The following is a 20,403-nucleotide window of genomic DNA, read 5'->3' as shown; positions in this document are numbered from 1 at the left end:
TCAATTCTTGTTCATATCTGCCAGTTGGGTAACTCTACTGGATGTGCAGTGAGTGATTTTAAGGGAGAGAACAGATACTAAGTACATCAGATTTAGAGTGGGATGGAGAATTACTGATCCCAAACTGAACAGCATTTGTGAATGGGGAGAAATTGGAGGGGTTGGGAGAGGGAACTGGGCTCCAAAATGCACAGCAGGAATCTGAACATCCAAAGGTGAGGGCAAACTAATAATCAGTTTGAATGAAGTACAGCTTATCTCTGAATCACAGACAGGCTGATGGGTGGGAACATCTGATCCAAGCCCTCTCCCGAAGCAGGGTCACCTAGAGCAGGCAGCCCAGGAGAAAACAAGGAATTTGTGAGGAGCATCCTCTCCTGGCTCCAGGGTGAGAACAGCAATGGCTTTGTGCTCTGGAGTATGTGAAGTTTGCAGAAATCTCTGGAGCCCCCAAAGGGGTAAAGTTTACATCTTCCTCAAAAAACACAAAATAAAAAAATCCTGATAACAGCCTGTACAATGGAAAGGTACAGATTCACTCAAGGAACTTTTAAAAGAGGAGACACATCCTGATGTTGTATTCCTAAGGAGAAAATAGCTCAAATCTACTTCCTCCTGTATGGTATCCCCTATGGTTCTAGTCCAAATAAATAAAATGGGATATAGAATACAACTGGGACCATTATCATGAATAGGATTTCAGCCTGTCAGTGTCTGGGAACTGTGGAATTCAAGGTTGCTAAAAGAATATTAAGCAATGAATGTCTGTAATGAAAAGCATTTCAACAAGAACATTAATGATTCTTAAAAGATAGAAAAAAAAAAGCAGACAAATCCCAAAGTCATCTCCTTTGAATTGCTGCAATGAGACTGAGCAAAGAAAAATCCTAAGAATGTGGGTGAAATTGTTTTAGGTTGATGTGAAAATCATCACTTACTTACAGTAGTTAAAATGCCATTGTGTCCAATAAGTTAATTATTTTTTCTTTTGTCTCCCCTCTCCTTTCTTTTTCAGTGTTAGTATTTTAGGCTTTGTTGGGACAAAAACTAACACTGAAATAAGAATTTAATTTGCATATTAAGCTTAACTTCATTGTGATTTCCTACAGGAAAGTGGTTAAAACAATATTCCTACAAGCATGAAATACAGCTGTAAACAAAGGCAGGAGTAAGCAGGTGTTTTTTAATTAGTGATATTTCTGTATCACCCACAGCAGTTACCTGCTGATCCTTTATGGCAGGGAGCTGGGACATCTGGAAAAGAGAGGCAGGAGAAAAGAGTGAGAGGAAAAATTGATAACAACAGAAGTACAGCAAAGCAAGGGATTCAGCCAGCACAAAAAATCTTGTCCTTGAGAGAAGCTGGGAGTGAAGAGTAAACGTTTGATAGGTAATGGACTTGGAGCAGGGGTGAAAATGCATCTTTGTGTCATGGGAAACAGGAGTTTGTTCATTTTCTTCAGACCATCAGGTCTGTACCAAAAATACCTGGAGCAGTGAGAAGTCACTAACTTTATAACTGCAACTTTAGGGGAGAGTAAGCTGAGAATGGATCTTGATTTTGTTACAAGTTGAGGTGAAGTAAATCTGAAAGTGGTCAAAATAAATCTTTTTCATTTATTTATTTAGAAATTAGACATAAGGGAAGCTGTCTCTCTCAACCTTCAGCTGTATGTGATCTTTCCTTCCCTTGCATTGTTTTCCTGGATCTGAAGAGCTGGGAGGGCTCCCTGCCTCCCCCTTTCCTGCCCAGTCATGTCCCACCTCTAGTGGGAAGTGAAATGGGGAATTGAGATAAGGGGAGCTGCCAGACCCAGCAGTGTGTCCCCAAAACAGCCCTGATGCCCAGGAGGCAAAACTTAATCTTATTCCCTGATAGGACCAGCTTTCAGAAGGCTCCTTGGATCCTGCAGCACTTTGGGCCCTGTGGGGTTGGCAGGACAGTGAACAAACAGAAAACCTGAATTCTTCTATTTCTTTTTTCAGTCTCTCTCTTTCCTCTTTGAACAGTGGCTCCTGATACGAGGCTGCTTGATTAAGTCTGTGAAGACCCCATCACTATTTTTGGTTATTTTGTAAAAGCAGGAAAATTTGGGAGCATGGGTCACTGTTCTCTGTACTCTTCTTTAAGCCTAGGCCTATTCTGTGTGCACCATTAAATAATGTACGTCATTTAAGGATCTTTTTACATGATTTCAGTATAAAGAAGAATGGAGATCAAGGAACTCTGACTTTCTTATTGAAACATAGTTTCCCCCTTTGTTAGAACATTACAGAAAAGATAGGAGGGTGGAAGGAATGGAACACATTACTTGGTGTATTTCTGGTTTTACCTTTACAGGGATGTAAGCCAAACCTAGGCTTGGTCCCCTCATTCTGTGAACTTATCTTACTTTTCTCTCTCACGGATTTCACCTCCTGGTGAACAGAAGATTTTTTTATTACCTAGTTTTAAATGAGCTCATCTAAACAGGCATATTCAAAAGCAGCCCACAGGGAAACCTTTTTTCTCAATATGACCAGGATATGACACCTGTCTGTTTCTATGTAATGTCAGATTGAACTTACAGATCTTTTGTTAAATTCAGAAGGAGTGTTCATTTCAGTGCAGTCTTTCTTTTCTCCAGCTCTCTACTATCAGGGCCTAATTCTGGGAAATGAGGAGCATGAGGCCAAATCCCACTTAAATTACCATTATTCGAGCTTGTCAAGCACATCTCAATCTTTGTGCTACTCTGTCATCTCCTGGATGCCAGGAAAAATGTTTGAAGCTTAAACCCTTGCTCAGAATTGAATCTGTGATGGGGACTCCCCTTGGCTTTGCAGAAGTTAACTTCCAGAATCACAGCAGAAAAATCATAGAAGCATGGAATGGTTTGGGTTGGGAGGGACTTTAAATCTCACCCAATTCTACCCCCTGCCCTGGGCAGGGACACCTTGCACTAGCCCAGGTTTCTCCAAACCCCATCCAGCCTGGCCTTGGACACTTCCAGGGATGGGGCAGCCACAGCTCTTTTGGGCAATCTGTGCCAGGGCCTCAGCACCTCACAGGGAACAATTCCTTCCCAGTATCCAAGCCAAACCCACTCTCTTTCACATCACATTTGAGTCCTTTTCTAAGAGAGGATTCATCTGTTGGTAAACAGATTTATACTGCCAAAGCCTGACCAGTGCTAACGCCACTTTACCACCATTCATTTATTTAAATGACAAGGTCAGGCATCTCAGAGTTTTAGTTTAACAAAACCAAGGATAATCTGGTAATGTGTAGGTCTATTGAAGCGTTTGAAGTAGATGACAATCTTACTTTTCTTGGACAGTCTTGGAAAAAGTATAATTGTTAATGGCTGATCATAAAATAAAAATATGTAAATTAAAAGAAACAAACCACTGGTTTTCTAACTCCTGTATTATGTAAAAATAAGAATGTAGCCTCTTATGGCCAGAAATGCCATGAAGGTGCTATACCTTCTCTGTGGACATAAATTTGGTAAGTGTTAAATACCCTAATGGTTTGGAGGGCAGCATCACTGAGATAATAGCCTATGGCAAGTTAGAATGAAAATACTTGAAATAATTTTTCTTTTTTTTTCTTTTTTTTTAAAGAAAAGGAAACGTGAAAGTCATTGACAAAATTATTACATCCAGCTAATTTACCTTTGAATGTGCCTCAGTTTCTCTCCCATCTCTTTCCCCACAGGTAACAACCCTACAATAGCTAAAAGCAAGCGACGTGGTTTTTGGGTACATTACACAGTGTATAAAACCTGTCTGTGTTAATGCCTCCTGTACAGTCACAGCTGTTAGGTTTTTTAGTAGCGTTTTGAAGGCTCTCAGTGCCTCCCACCCCCATCACAATCTCTGCCCCACCCCATCAGTGTCCTCTCCTTCTGCGCTGGTTCTTGCTCGGCGCCTTCAGGAGACTCTCCCGGAATTTCACATTGGTGTGGAACAGCCGGACCATCTCGTGGTCCTTGTTATCCAGCACTCTGGGCAGAAAGAGAGAGGATTTCTGTGTCCTGCGGGTCTTAAAGCCCCTCCTGGGTCGTCCTTTGCCATTGATGGAGACGTACCAGAGTCTCTCCGCGCTGGCTTTGCGCCTGGTGCCCGCCCTGCTGGGCACAGTCCGGTACAGCCGGGACGCGTAGGTGTTGTAACCCAGCTCGTGGATCCTCTCCACGAACTCACACTCCGAGTTGTAGCTCTCCTGGAAAGGAAACAGGAAAATTATCTTAAGCAAGATTCTCCTCAGTTTTAGGACATGGAGAGCAATGCACTTGATAAGAAAACCTCAGGCTGGTGCTACAAAAGGCAGGAGAGAAACACTGAGCCTGAAGGTGCTCCCTGTGAGCACACTGTGCATAAGAGACCCCAGGAAGAAGCCCCAAAACCAAACTGAAAACAAAAAGATGACATGTGAATGGGAGTGAATAGCTCTGCTGATTATTCAGCTGTAATTTTTTTTTGTACTTATGAATTTCATGCAGCTGTGAGCTGGACAGATGATTTAATTGCTGCCTATCAACCTCTGCCATCTATTGAAAAGGTAAAATCATGCAGTGTAATGTAAAATTTCTCTTCAATTGGTGTATTAGTCATTAGATACACTTGTAGCCTGTTGCAACCAGTTCAGAATGGATATTTGAGCAGTAAACCACACCTTTATGGAACTTCTTTGTCAGCATAACAAAATGAAAGCACACTCTGCCTACCAGTGTGTTCCTCCAAAATGCCAGGCTGCTCCTTTATCACTGTAAGGCACAATATGCACCCAACCCAGTTGCTCACATTTCACATGATCTGTCAAAAATTACCCCTTTTCACCTGCTCCTTGACTGAGAGACATCTCTGCAAAAGCCTGCCACAAGAAACTCCTTCCCCCTCCCCGGGAGCAGGAGAACCAGCACAGACAAAGGACCCCCCACGCTGTCCATCTTTCCTTAACTCCAAACCCATCCTTGCTGCACCTGTGGGATTAAGATTTCAGGATCTAAAACGTGTGAAGCTCAGAGGCAGAAGGGAGCTACCACCATGGGTTTTTATCTTTCATTTTCTGGAGGCTGTGGAAAGGGCACAGGTTGCCAGGCTAGGGCCAGAAAAGCCCTAGACCCCACAAACAGCATGTTTTGAATGCTGTTCACTCCCCAGAAACACTGATGGGCGTTTAACAAGATTTTAAAAGACTCCACATGTCGCAGCTCCCCAGCTGTGAAACGGAAGCGCCCTTCCTTGCAAGGACAAGGTTTTCAGATGCTGTGGTGCTGGAGCCCACGCAGGCACCAGATGTAGGTGGGTTTGTCCTGCTGCCTGCCTCCCTTCTGCCTGGGGAGGGTTTAGCACACAGGATAAATCAAGAGGATTATCACGATCTGCTAAGGGCACAAAGGAATTCTGCAGGCTCAACAAACCCATCTTATTGACATGGAGCCGAGGGATAACGGAGTTATTCCAGTGCGATTTCATAAAGTGCTCCCTGGATAATTATCCCTGAATTAGTCAGATTTTTGAAACAGGGCCTTGCACAGGATCTTGGGCCAGTAGTATCAGTAAAGTTGTTGGACAGGCAAGCAAAGACAGGAAGTTTCTCCTGAGCTGAGACCTCACCCCTTCCTGCTCCTGTGAAAAAAGCTGGAGTGGAATATCTTTCCCTGAATTGTCCCTCCAGCTCTGAAACACAAGTCTGAAACGGTCTCTCTCAAATTTGAGCTGGAAGGGGACAAATTATCTTTTCAAATGATAGAGAAACCTTCCATGGCTGATATTCTTTGGCATGAGACAAGATGAACAAACTTCAGGATGGCCTGATGCTCCTCGCACCAGAAAGGGAAGTCCAGGAGAACAGGAGTCTCAGAGCTATCCTGCTCCTGGTTTTTCTGCACTTTAGGAGAGGAGTTTTTTGCTCAGAATTTGTTTAGCCTTATTTTAATTTAAGTAATCTGAAGGCAAAAACCTCTATTTCGGAGAAGAAAGATGAGAAAGAACTTGAAAAAATCATCCTTCCAAATAATTTCTTTGGGGCAGATGCTGGCTCTGAACTGATGGAGGAAGTCCACTGAAAAAGGTACCCACTTCAATCAGAATAGTAACCAGAAGCATACAGCTGGACAGCCTTAACTTTGGCAAGCAGAGCTACCTCATTCCTCTCCAGCTGCATTTTCCTTTGCCAAAACCGTTTGTGGGGTGGTTCCCTGCAGCAGCAAAGAACCCTCATCTTTACACACAGGCCCCTTAATCAGTGAGTATCACTTGAGAAACGTTACAGAAACTGGGCTGTAAACACTGTCAGAACATCCTGAAAAGCTGGAGCTAAATGTGTCAAACTGGGGAGGTGCAGGGTTGATTGTGTCACCTAGGCTGGGCTCTCATGGGAAAAGATCACATCGCTCAAGGGTATGTCCTGCTGCTCCAATCAACAGAATTAAATCGAATGACTTCTAGGAGGGAGCAAATTTCACCTCAGCTGTATTTCCCCTCTTCAAACCTGCTCCCATGCCCCAGGATTCATGGGGAAAGTGCACAGTTTGGCTGTCGGGTAGTGAGAGATGACAAGATTGCTGGGATGTAATCAAAGACAGTCGAAGAAATTCAAGTAGGGAGATAATGTGTATGGTACACGCTGACAAATGTGTCCTGGTATGTCCCTGAGTGTGAAGAAGTCTAAACTGGAGTATTTTATTCACTCAGGGGAAATACTGTCTGGGCTGAAAAGGCAAGGCTGCCACTTACATCAGCACACCCCAGATTTTATCTCACAGATCAAGGAAAACAATTAGGTCAAAGGAATAAAATAAAGTGCTTATTTTCACCTTTATCTTCTTGCACCTTCTCTTTCTTGCTTTCCTTGCTATAGCCCTGCCCTTTAGTACCTGCAAATTCTCCCACTGCCCAACCAAACACTCTGTGCAAACAAACTCTCATCAGGAGGCTGCTTTCCTGTAGCATCAATGGCCAGTTACTTGTGGACATTCTTTATCTGACATGTCTCTGCCAACATCCAAGATCCATATAAAATATGCACAATTCTGACATTCCACGTGCCTGTGCCTGTCCAGGCAGTAAGGAAGTAAGAATGCAGCTTCTCCCCCACTTTTAAGAATATATTGATTGGCTGCCTGTAAGAATCCCAGGCAAAAACCTCTTGTAGCATTACTCTTCTCTAGAAATGTGGATTTATAAGAAATCAAGGCTCCTCACTAAATCTGTTCCCCCAATGGGAAATGACAAACACGTGCCAGGCTTCAGTAAAACTTACTGATGCATAAAGTCTGCCCCTCTTGTTCATGGCCAGGTATCTGCCAGAGAACAGGCCCTTGATGGCAACGATTCCAACGTCCACAGCAGTTATTTCCAGAATACCTAGAAACAGAATTAGGAGATGTGTTATTGCTCAGGTGTAATTTTTCGAGGTACATTTGCACGGCTGCTTACCTGAGGAGTGTGATCTCACAGCTACCACTTGCTCACATACGAATCAGGGCAATCATGTGGATGGAATTATTATTATTTGAAACAATACAAGGATGATGCGGGAATTGTTTGAGACAAGGTGGACAATAAACCCCAAGAGCTCTGATTGAGATTGAACTCTTTCAAAAATGAAAAAGATCTGACACTGAACTAGAGGTTCACTTAATCCTATATGTGTATAAAAAACTTTAAATCCTCTTTAATGCTTAGGAACACAAGAGCTCTTGACTTATCAAAGCCAGTCACAAAGCCACCCATTTCAGGACAAAGCCCTTTCTGAGGTCTCCAGAGGGTGAAACAGAGAGAGGCCTCTGCATTTTAGAGCCATGTACATAATCATGAAAGGGACTTGAGATTTAGGAGGTCAATGCGGCCCTCCAGACAAGGACTGTATGACTGTCTGAGACAAATTAAAAGGGAGGAGATTTTCAGACGGTCCAAGATGGGGTCCTGCAACATGATAAGTGTCACAGGCAAGGCCGGTGCAATACCTGCCCAAACATCCAGCCAAAGGTACCAGGACACTGATGGAGGAACAAACGACTCAGAAGATGCTGTGTTATGTGTACAGCTCTCCATCAGGCTCACTCCAACCCTGCTCTCAGTTCTCCAGCCACGGCTGATGGCTCTATACTTTTTATATGTGCTTGAAAGCAAGAGGTGACCCTGGTACCCAAACTCACTGCTGTCTGTTGGAAACCCTGAAGGCATAGCCGGGGGCCTGTTCCGTGTGCAGGGCTGGATTGCTGGCCTGGGAGAGAGAGCTGGGCTGGGTTTGGCACAGCTGGTTTGAATCAGGCACCGGTTCCCTGCCGGAGGATGCCTCCTCCGGGCTGTGACAGCGAGGGGGGGTTTCTCTAGGAAATAGTGGTTTTCCTTTATGGACTTCAGACAGATCCCTGAGGTCTCCCTATCTCTGTGTGCCATCACCAGGCGGGATTTACGCATCCTGGGGTGGCGGGGCCGGGCTGGGTGCGGGGGCGCCGGGGGCTCCCCCGGTGCTGAGCCCCGCTCTCCTCCCTCCCGCCGCCCTCGCACAAACCCCTTCACTCCCGACATATCCGCTTTCATCTTAATTACCGCCGCTGCCCGGCACATGTCAGACGGGACAGATGTGATTTCACCGTGGAGGCTCAAGCCCCCAGGCTAGGACGGGACGGGGACCGGCGGGCAGCCCCAGAGAGCCCCGGATCGGGAGGTGCCGGGCACCGCTGCCCAGCGGGTCGGGCTGGGGCAGGGCTGGCCCCCGACGCAGCCAGGCCGAGTGACAGCTCGGGCGGGCTGCCATGGGCAGGGTCACAGTCCCCATCGCGGAAAATTGGGGTTTGGGGGTCTCCTTCTGCCCCGGGGGCATCGCGACCCTCCGCCGGCCGTCGGGTCCTCGTACCCTGCGGGGCCAGCTCGGGAGTTCCCCGCCCGGTTCGAGGGCCGGGAATGCTGCCAGCCCCGGGACAGGAGCGCTGCCAGCCCCGGGACAGGGGAGCTGCCAGCCCCGGGACAGGGGAGCTGCGGGAGCCCTGGCGGAGCCAGCGGAGCGGCTCTCGGGAAGCCAAGGCGAGGGGAGGCGGCCAAAGCCCCGACCCCGGCGGATGCCCCCGATCCCTGCCGAGGAGCCACAGCCGCCCCGGTGGGAAGAGCGGGGCAGCAGCGGAGGTGGGAGCGGCTTCGCCACCGCCCCGTCCAGCACGCGCTGCCCCCCAGGGCCGGGACAGAGCGCGACTGATGCGGGAGAGGGACCCCCCATCCCCGCACAGCCCGGCCCGGGGCGAGGTGAGCCCGGTACTCACTGAAGGCGCTGTTCTTCTCCAGGGTGCCGTTGATCCTGCCGCTGGGGTGGATCTGGAGGTGGTACTTGGTGGCACAGTAGAGCTTCCTGCGCCGGGGCGCTCCCCCGAGGTGCTCGTAGACGCCGCCGCGTCCCCCCGCATCCCGGCGCGGCCGGGGGGCGGCTCCGGCGGCCTCGGGCACGGCCGCGGCCCGCCCTGGGGACCACGGCTCCTGCAACAGAGTCAGGAACAAGATCCAAATTATAACCATTGTGGCATGATGGCCGCAGCGCTTAGTCTGCTGGGGAGAGCGAGGCTCGCAGCGAGTGGCACCAGGGGTCCCATTAAAGCCGTCTTGCTAGCAGCACTCCGGAGATGCCGAGCGCACGCTGCTTGGAGCCGTGCAGCATCGGCAAGATTTTATCAGCCTCGATCTGTCCCTTTTATCTGTCTCAGATTTACTTAAATCAATAGACATCGGCAAAGGCCACCGAAGAGTCCCAGCTGTTTGTGTTACACGGAGCTGCCGTGATCAGCCTTCTCCTTGGATTTCCAGATAGACGGCATGCGTGAGACAGAGAGGCAAGGAGGGAGAGAGGGAGGGAGGGAGCCGCTGGATTTCGGCAGGAGACTGCGGGGAAAATAGTTGATCGACGGAGCATAGAAATAAAAGGAGCTTCCTGCAACAATAGCCTGATCTGCGACCAATTGATACAGAGCAGAGGAGGCAAAAGGTATCAGTCTCGTGTGAACTCCCAGAGTGCAGCGTGGATAAAATTACACAGCATCTCTCTCTCTCTCTCTCTCTCTCTCTCTGTCTCCCTGCCGCCACCGCGCACACCGCACACCCCCGCACGGGGGCCGGCAGCCGGAGCAGCCGCGGACCCTCCGCCGAGCGCCGCCGCCCCCCGCGCAGCCCCGCGAACCGGGGGATGATGATGATGCTCCAAGGGAGCATCCTCGGGAGGCGGCTCTGGGCAGCGCCAGTGTTAAAGGCAGAGGAGCGAGGGAGGGGGTGCGGGTCCCGGCTCCCCGGGAGGCGATGGGGGGGGAGAAAACACCCCCGTGGCTCGCACTCGGGATTTGCTCAGCGTGTGCGTGTCCCCCGCTCTGCCCCCGGTGAGGAGAGCAAACAGTTATTCCTAAATCAATCAGCTCACGCTTACGACTAATAGGCGTTATTTAGACAGAGCTTTCACGATTTAATCATTCCCAAATTAACTTAGACAAAGTAAGGCAAGTGTTATGATGTACATCCCTGAGTGCATTTGCAAGAAGTCGTAGCTAATCCTTTTCCTTAACTCCGGTGCCTGGAAAGTCTCATTAGCTGGCGCAGAGCTGCCCTCGCTACCCTGTCGCTTCACACCACTGCCTACGCTTTCAAAAGAGGATGGAGCTACCTATAAATAAATAGAAAAGAAGGCAAAAGGTTCAACAGCTCCGTGAATTACGCTGTCCCCGCGTGCTCCTCAAAGGCAGCTCGTTAATTAGATTTGCATCTGAAACAGGCAGTAGGAGTTTTGGGGAAGTGTTTGAGAGATAATTAGTATTAATGTGCTTGAAGGGCACACAAATACACCTTTGAAGTGAGTCACGTCACAATTCGAGCGTTTGACCTTGATCAATATAATTTTTTTTCCCGGAACTGGTGAACATGAAGAGGTCTATAAATTTTTTTAAAGACCTTTCTATGAAGAGCAAGAGGATTTTCTTACACGTTAAAGACTTCTTTAAAAAGAGAAGCTTTTACTAGCGGGAAAATAAGGGAAGGGGGTACGACCTTTTCCTAAGAGGAATGGCAGGAGGACGAAACTGTCTCCAAAGCTACTCCCCATTTTAAGCTGTGCTTAATATTTAGTAGTTCTTCAAGGCTAAAAGGATTTTCATTATACAGTCGTCTGGAATAGAAGGAAACACATAAAAAACCCCACAAGCACCCTCTCCGCCATTACCACCCTTCCTCCCCCTTTTCTTCTTCATAAGTTAAGCCCCAGCCTCACAAGGAGAGTTTGATCTGGGGATGATAAATATTTGTACAATTAATACTTTATTGCTGTTTTCCTACAATGCCACTGCCAGGCAGACAAGTGGTTCCGGCGTATTGATTGGAACCTAAAGAAGCAGGGTATGAAAGTAAAAATATGAAAATCTTTAACGTGCAGGGCTCCAATATTTGGGTGAGGGGAGCAGGATGTTGCTTGCGGGCCAAATCATTCAGTCCATTCTTAAAGAAGAACCTCTCTGGAAAACACTCCTTTCGGGGATGCTCGGTAAATCCTCTCCTGGGGACTAGTAACTTCTGACGAGCTACGATACAACACTGGCAGCAGAAAAAAATAACTCTTAACGTGCCACGAGTCTCCTGAAAGATGCTTTCACCGGCACCTCTTGAAGGGAAGATAAAACACAATTAGTGACAGTAATTACAGCGATCTCTTTAGAGCAAATCTCGGCTCTGTCCCGAGCCTGGTGCATCGCCCTGTGGATGCACAGCTGACATTTTCCGGTTCGGGATTCGCAGGGTATTTTCATTAGAGCTCTGAAAAAAACCCTCAAGATCCTCCTCCCGCCCCCCACCGCAATAATAAACCCCAAAGACCAGTGGGTGGAAGAGTAACACGCTAATGACTTTTGCTCAAATTGTTTCCATCTTGATCACATTTTCATAATTAGCGCCATCAGCCACAAATCTTTCCGCCCTGGGCATCTGCCGCAGCCAGGCTTCCCGAGCGATGTGGATTCTACTTATTAGGGAGGGGAACACTCACAGGTCTATCATTAATGGTCCCCCTTTCAAATGAAATGAACCCGACCCCCACGGAAATATCAAAGGGCCGTAACTACCTCGTCTCGCTCGGCGCAGCGCTGAATAGCGAGCAGCCTGAAGTCGTTTCGCTCTACTCAGACATCTCTACAATAAAACATAAGCCCACTCTTGTATATTTTAAGTTTGTCTGGTGACCATTTTTGAAAACAAAAAGGGTCCCTTTGATGTGGTCTGATTCTAACAGGGGCTGCGACGTCAGATGTGGTCTACGGAGTCTTTCTGGAAATATTTTTAATTATACCCCAGAGCTCCTTGTAGCCCTAAAGTAATAACCAGAAAGCTGTTCGAATCTGTCACTTCGCGTGGGGGGAGAAGAAGCTCTAGACCGTACGTAACTAAATCAAAATTACGGCTGATAATGATCTTCCAATTCTCTCGAAGTGTGTGATTTTAAGTGGAACGCGGTAGGGATCTGTTATTCTTTTGCTAACGGAGCATTTCGAAGGCTTCTCTCAGTTCAGCCATAAACTCCTTTCTCCTCCTGCAAAGCCATTGGGTAAAAGCGAGTATTTGAGACAGAGGTTTTTATCCTTGTAAGCACGTGAAACACTTGTACTCTGAACTAATTACCCTCCGAGAAGGAATATATATATTCGGACATGGACGTCTAATATCTTTATGGAGATACAATTTTTATTTAAGTATTACCTAAGCGCAAGAATGAAAAAAAGGCAAAACGCTGAAAGCGCCAATTTTAAGCTGTAATAAACTTTACAAACACCCATCTTGCAGCGATGGGGCTGTGAACCAGGATGTGCTGCTCCTCCGCACCCGGCGCTGATTTACGACCGGCCCGTTACTCGAAGGAGAAGGAAGTCACAATTTGTAGAGCAATAAATACCGAGGCGGTGGGTGGAGCCCCCAGCAGAAAAAAAAAAAAGAAAAAAAAATTGTTCTCCTTCTCCAATTAAAAGTCCGTCCCAGCTCGGCTGCGGAGCGTGGGAAGGTCCCAAAGAAAACAGGAAAGCAGGCGCGGTGCTGATGAGGTGTTTGTTTGCGATGTGCTAATGGCATCTTCCGAGCGGAGCCTTCCTCCCTGCTGCAGCCCCCTCACACCTGCTGACACCGGGAAGAGCCCCTAAAATCCAATTGATTCCATTCGCCTATATAGCTATATTTTGTTTTCTTTGTGCTGTCCTGGCGGGGTTATTCTGCACCCCGCGAACAATATAATCTTGTTTAAATGACTTTCCAGACCACACAGCATCACGTTACCCTGTTCTGTAGGGGCAGGCAATGCTGGTTATTACATTGTACACTGGTAGCCCCAGAAAGCAGGATGGAGGCAGAGCGGAGGAGGAAAGCTCCGGGGAGGAAATTCAGAGCTTCTGAGGTTCAGGTTGCTTTTCCAGGTGGGGAAAATAAGATAAAGGTAATTTCCAATGAAAGCACATAGAAAGAAAGCTCTAGAAGAAATGTGAAACACATAAAAGGCATAAAATAATTTTTCCCTTTATCCACTCCCATGAAACGTTTTTCACTTTTATAGTAACTTTTTGCAGTTTATGATCAATAAATCTGAGGTCTTTGGGGTGACACAGCTGATTCCATACATATGAGAGCTACTGCTATATTGCACTTCAGACAGTAAATTAGTTTACAAGTTGTAATCTTCTGTATTTTGGTTAAAACATGATATAATCGAGTTCCTTTGTTGTTATTATTGCTGTTGTTGCCATTATTAATATTTCAAGATGCAAGTGGCTAAATTCCTTACTCCTACTAAATTCCTACCAAAGTTGGAGAGAGTTTCTCTGTCTGAGGACTGAGGGACTAATCCTTCATTCAAAGTCCATGGAATTCACTAAGAGCCTTTTCTTTAATGCCAGTGAATTTGGATCAGTCCCAAGCTTATTACTAAAAAATTATTTTCTGTCACGTTCTGATAATCTCTTAATGGTTTACTGAATGAGAATATTCAAAACAATGAATGCAGCAACATTAAAGGAAAAAACCTCATTTTTTACCCTCTGTTGCTTACTCCTTTTCAACACAAGACACAAAGGAAACAGTAGAAGAAATGTAACAGAGAAAAATGTGCGATGGAGAGGTTTAGATGACTGTCACGTGGCTTGGACAGATCTGTGGCAGGCTCCAAGCAGGCTACAATGGGGATATTCAGACTCATGCAGAACTGTAAACTGCAGCCACGAAAATAACCAAACATGAGAGATATGGGGGAGTCCAGACGAGGAGAAAGGGAGTGAAACAACAATAGAAATGTAATTTGGTGATCACCTGGATGCTGTGTTTGCATAACTGCTTCACACCTTTGATATCTCAATCCTCACTTAATAGCCTGAGCTCTTGGAAAAACTTTTTGGTAACACAGCACATGTTTTTGAAATCAGCTTCAAAGAGTTTCTTCTGATTTACAGGGGAGCCTGGTATACCTGGGAGAAATATTTGACCCATACCCACGATGAAATTGCACTTCTTGCCTGAAGGACCTGCTGTTCAGATAAGTCTCCTACTACTTTTAGAATTTATCCCCCCCACTGCATTCACAATCAGAGGCTTGTTATGATCTCACTCAGCCCTGCAAATCTTTGGGAATTGGGTTACCCGAAGATAAAAGATTTCTCTCTTTCTCCAAGCTGTGGCTGGATCAACACTTTGCAAAATCAGATGACAGGCAGAGGGGTCAGGCCTAGGTCTGTGCACGGGGTGCCCAAGCACCAGGGATAAAACCTGGAAATGCCATGCACATGGACATTTGTCCCTGGGGAGAGAACACTGGTGCCAGGAATGATCCACTCCACTCTGAAGATCAGCAGCTGAAGACCACTTCAGATGAAGGCTTGCATCATATGGCTGGGGTTTTTCCAAAAATCCCATCCATGGTTATATGTTGTCCTAAGAAGGCCTCAATGCAAAGTGTCCTGAAGCTCCTTCTGTCTCAAGGGATAAAGAATAGGGCCAAGGAATCAGGAAAAATATAGGCAAGGAAAGGTTAGGTTATTTTCAAATCTAAAAAAAGCTGATGAAGAGAACAACAGAAACACAGTTAGTACCTTGGATGAATTTCAGCAGAATTCCTCTTTTCCCACAGGGGAAGAGGGGAGGCATTTGTCATAGGGAGTGATCCCAGGTGTGTTCCTCAACCACCAAGATGCCACAGAGAAATGGTGAAAGATGCAGTACAAAGAGGGAACGAGCTAAAAGGATCTTTCCTTCTGGTCTTCCCTGCATTTATCTATCAGACCCTGTGTGGGAAATAAAATGGAGTGATGAACAACTCCTGAGGGTCCTTGGTACGAATATGTGAGTTTATCTCTAGACCCGATATTCCTCAGGCCCCTCTGGTTACAGAGCTTCACACAGTGGCCATGGCCTCTCTGTTCCACCTGTGTGGGGCAGGTGGGAGGCACTCAGGACACACCTGGAGAGGCTTGGGATGGAATCAGTGTTATTTTGCTCCCCTCCAGAGGGTCTGCAATTGAGGAGAATGTGGGACCAGGCTCTGGGGCTTAGCCAAGCCAGCAGAAAAGTGCCCTCCAGACAACCCCTCCAGATACAGACCCTTCCCACAGTGGGCATTTAATCCCACAGGGGGATTGAAAATCTTTCTTGCTAGACCCGGATTTCTGTAGAGAAAACAAGATGCTGAGGAAAAAAAACACATTACCTTTCTTCATCTTTTTTTCCTATTTTGTGAAAGCAGAAGTCCTTCTACTTAAATCCTCAAAACCAGCCAAGCCAGCAAGGAGGAATTCATTTGTTCTGTCCTGCTACTCTTACCCCACGTTGGCAGGTGTGGCCTCAGTTCCTCTGATGCTCTTCTGCAGCATTTAACAAATACTTTTTCATAGCAGTTCCATTAATTAGGGTACTAATCAACTGATTAATACCAGGTTCTAGATATCCTGTACCTAAGACAGTGCATTTAAGAAAGTACGGGGTAGATAAGACAATTTGGCTCTCTTGTTTCAACCCAATTCAGGTGCCTGAGCTGCTAGAACTGAAGGTATATTTTTCACCTGTAACACAAAGAGGGAGTTTCAATAATTGAATAGTGTGTTATCTCAGTGCGCTTTCTAATCCGAGACAGTCTTCTACAATTTCTCTTGTCCTCAGAAAAATATCATAGAAGTGGTGACCCAAATTGACAAATTTATCTAAAATAAATAAAACGTGCCTGAAATACCTCAGAAGGAAGGTGCAGATGCAAGTTGTGAGAGGTGGCAACACAGAAATGGCCCGAGGGCCGCCTGTGACAGAGCTGGTGTTGCAAAGTCACAGGAGAAGGGCTCTGCCCACCTCCTCTCTACTTCCAGCCTCTGGTTGAAATTAGTGATTTTTAGCCCTGACAGAATATTTTCTCATTGAACACGGCTTTTTGGTGGCAAAGGGATGTGGTGCCACAATCAATAAAAGAGGTCAGGGCATTTTCTTTCCTGGAGGTTGCAGCACTGTTGAGTGCTGCAGCTCAGACACCTGTGCTTAGATCCCACCTTGCAGGTGATGCCACACAAGGGTCAGCTCTGGGGCATCTTTGCACTGCCAGCATCCCACATGTGCTGGAAGCCACAGGTGAATTTGCAATGGATATTTTCCCCAGCTTTTCTTTGGCTGTAATCTCTCTTTCCTTGGAATTGAGTAACATAAGCTCATAAACTCAGGTCAGCAAAACGAGGATCTAATGACCAATATTATTTTTTATGTCTCTAAACCTCATTGCCATATCTGAACCCTCTTCACCATTTTCTTTCAGGTATCTTTCTCACCGGGAAATAAAATCTTCTTTCTCTCCTCTAGCTAAGATGGCTGACTGGTAAGTAAAGTTGATTTTTTTCTGAAAAACAAATAAAATCAGAGACTCCTAGGATAGATGAGTTGCACCCTGTAGATGTGGCATCTTAGACAGCTTTACTGAGGCTGTTTTTTAGGCATGTACAGAGCAGAGTTTTTCCTGCAGCTCATTTAAAAAGAATTGATGCATCTTGCAGAATCTATTCCTTAGTGAGTTACAGGAGGCAGAATAAACACTTATTTGTGTCTTTATGTCTGAGCACGGCTTTCTCCTAAGGGTGTTTATTTCCATGAATCCCTCCTTGGTACTCCAGTCATTTGTCTTAATAGACCACCTCAAAAAAAAAAAAAAAAAAAGAATCTGTGGAAACTTTCAGGTTTACTTTCTTTTCTGAAATCACTTATCCTCTGATTTTGATACTTAACCACCAAACCCCCCTGACTGCTTGCACAGACCAGTTGAGGTTCCAATCCCAGGAACAATTTTCCCTCCTGCCCCATTCTATTTTATTGTATGAAAAAGGGTGAATTGGAATGTGAAGAAGTCAGATCCCTCGCTTGAGGTCCAGGCCACCATCACCTGCTTGTCTCAGGAGCCCCTTGTCCATTCATTTATGGATCCTGCAGTTGTGCTCCAGCTACATCTGAGTGCAACGCTGCTCCTCAAAAACTGATACCTGTATCAGACCTCAATAGCAGAATCTTCGACTATTTTTCCAAGGTATTTCTTTGGATAATTTTGGTCCACAGGGCTCCTCTGAAATGAATCAGTGAAGTTATTGTCAGGCAAACATCTGGACTGAAAGAGAGCAGTGGGTTTTATAATCACCCGAATTTTACGGAAGCAGAACAAAAACTGTTATAGAGAATTATTTGCTTTTGTCGGAAATTTTGAGGTTTCAAATGTGTAATTTTTTTTTTCAGGCCACTCATTAAAATCTATTCTCTGCCCAGAAAGAAGGACACCCACCTCTGAGCAGACACACAAACACAGACACACACACAGGCACACCTGCAGCCCCTACCCGTACGTAATGCCTGAACTTGCAAACTCTTTGTCGTGGAAGTAATCTTTATTCACGTGAGCAGCCCCACAAGACTATTCATGCAATGGAGAATTACTCACATGAGTAAAACTTTTGCAGAATCAGGTCCTGGATCTAACAACAGCATTTTAATTACAGACAATCCCCGAGCAATGTGTACAAAAGAGTTTTTTTCCTGGACAATAACAAAGGTTATTAGCCTGTTCTTTTTTCCCCTTCTTGCTCTTTGGTTTGAAAGGAGGCACCAATAATCCAAACCAAATAAAACTGACCTTTGAACCTTTTTTGCTGTACTTTTTCTCATGCCATGATTTCTTTAGTCTGTTAGTGATCTGAAGGCTCGTTCTGGGCTACAGCCACTTTCCCAGACAGGACTGCCTTTCGTCCCCTGACAAATCACTGCTGAGCCCCTTTTGTCCTGCACCACTTTGATCTCACCTGCCTGTCAGGCAAAAAAGAACTCCCGTACAGTCAGAATGCATTGCAAACAAATTGGCAACCATTTCACTCCTGTGCACCATTTTCAGCAGAGATCAAGACAGAGATAGAGAATTTTTAACCCTTTTCTCGACCTGCAGGACTAGGAAGGAATGCAAGGTTATGGTGGATTGATAAGATAATTTATTAAGGAATTGAATGATTAATAAAAAACAGTGACAAAAGCCCACAAACCTCTCTAGACCAGAATTACATGGCATATTCTCTCTCAAATACAAAGGAGTTATTGCACAGTGGGCAGTGCTATGCTCAGATTCAAGCTTTGTAGAAGATCAGATCCTTTAATTGGACAGCTGCTTAAGCATAAACTAAAGAAACGTAATAGGTATTCTCCAATGTGAATGAAATTAATCCTATTGTAAATAACCACTGGACTATTTAAAGGGATATCTGAATCCTTTCCAATACCTAAACTTAGCCATAGGTGAGTTTCTTTCCCAGTTTAATCTCTGAATCCTTTCCAATATCCTAACTTAGCCATAGGTGAGTTTCTTCCCCATTTTAATCTCAGTAACTTTCAATGTTTCATTAAAAAAAAAAAAAATACAGTTCTTCATCACATGAAGTTTAGAAAAGACATTGTGTAGCAATTGGCAATGACTCTGTGCATTTCAGTCTGTGATATTAGAGGAACACAGTCCTTGAGCTCAGATTTGCAGGACCATAGGTGTATTCCAGCTGTTTACCATTTATCTTCCCCCATGTGCCAGCCTCCCTCCACAGCAGCCCTGTTTACCCAAACGGCAGCTTTTTATCAAAATACCTCTCCACCTTTATTTTAGCCTAGCAGTACATGTTGAACTCAGAGAAACGAAATTTAACACATCCTTCTCTTCTATTTAAAGTGCTTGAAAGAAATATAAACTTTTGGAGAAAGCAAAGCTACACCAGCGAGAAAAGGAGAAAGAGCATTCAAACCTGTTGCCAAACATACATATTAATGAACCAGTGGCATGCTGCACAAAAAATATTTAAATTACATTTTATAGCTGAAAGTTCAATGTTTCTATTTCCCTGCCACACTTACCTGATGCAAACAGTAGTGATTGTTTTATTGATATCAATAAATCCCCACATATTTGTTTGGTTTAGAGTGTTTAAATTTTTCTTTCAAGTGTTATTCTGCTGATTCCTCCACAAGGAGAGAATCCTTTATTTGGCAATAAGAATCCTCTGAAATTAGAAAGAAAGAAACAATTTAAGAACTAGTTATAAATGTTGAAAGGAAACTATTACGAAATCTCACTTTTGCTTCATTGTGCTGATGTCCTGGTAATGTTTCAGTATACTAATACATGAGATGCAAATGCTGTTAAAATATAAAAATGCTGTTTAACATATGAGATAAAAATGCTGTTGCTTCTTGACAGCGAAGCATTGGGATTTTTTTTTTAAATTGACCTAAGTGCAGCTTTATGTTCAGAAATCCCAGTCCCCAAAGTATGAGAGCAGAATCTCAGTATCAGCTAAATTTTGTTGGATGGGAAGAAATTATTGTGTTTTCATGTATCATGGAATGATGGAATCATGGAATGGTTTGGGTTGGAAGGGACATTGAAGTTCATCCAGTTCCACTCTCCTTACCACATTCAGGGACAACTTCCACCAAACCAGAGCTTCATCCAGCCTGGCCTTGAACAATTCCAGAATTCCAGGGGTGAAACATTCCCAGGAGAATGTCCTTCAATTTCCTCCAATACATAAAAAAGGCCAGTCATGGTGGAGGGGTTGAACCACCTCTTGTGACCACACCCTTGGCAAATGGACAGGCTTCTGTATTTTCACCTCTCATTCCCAAACCGGGTCAGGATCTTCTTCAGAAGGATCCCTTCCTATCTCACCTGGCAGGTCTTCTTCGAGGACATTTCATGACCACCCTCTTTTTGGTGATGCCCTGTGTCTCCTAACCTGCACTCAGCCTTCAAGAAAAATCTTTGAGAATCCTCTTCAGCTTGGACAAACCGTAATTTTGTCCCACCAGCTGTTCAGCAATTAATCCTAAATGGCATCATTTTTAACAGGAAATTCTCTGTAATGGAAATCACTA

General features: G+C 45.3%; 1 protein-coding gene across 1 annotated transcript; it reads right to left on the bottom strand.

Moving 5' to 3' along the window:
- Positions 1-3,391: 3,391 nt before the first annotated feature.
- Positions 3,392-9,504, bottom strand: FGF3 (fibroblast growth factor 3). Its single transcript, XM_088175422.1, has 3 exons — positions 9,255-9,504; positions 7,253-7,356; positions 3,392-4,207 (listed from the first exon to the last, which is right to left on the bottom strand). Exons 1-3 carry the CDS (start codon positions 9,502-9,504, stop codon positions 3,875-3,877), a joined length of 687 nt encoding a protein of 228 aa, XP_088031548.1. The 3' UTR covers positions 3,392-3,874.
- Positions 9,505-20,403: the final 10,899 nt, after the last annotated feature.

This window comes from Sturnus vulgaris, chromosome 18 (genome assembly GCF_052056855.1).
Source record: "Sturnus vulgaris isolate bStuVul1 chromosome 18, bStuVul1.hap1, whole genome shotgun sequence".
Lineage (NCBI taxonomy): Eukaryota > Metazoa > Chordata > Aves > Passeriformes > Sturnidae > Sturnus > Sturnus vulgaris.
The sequence above is the reverse complement of the archived record's forward strand: the minus strand, read 5'-3'. Positions and strand labels throughout refer to the sequence as shown.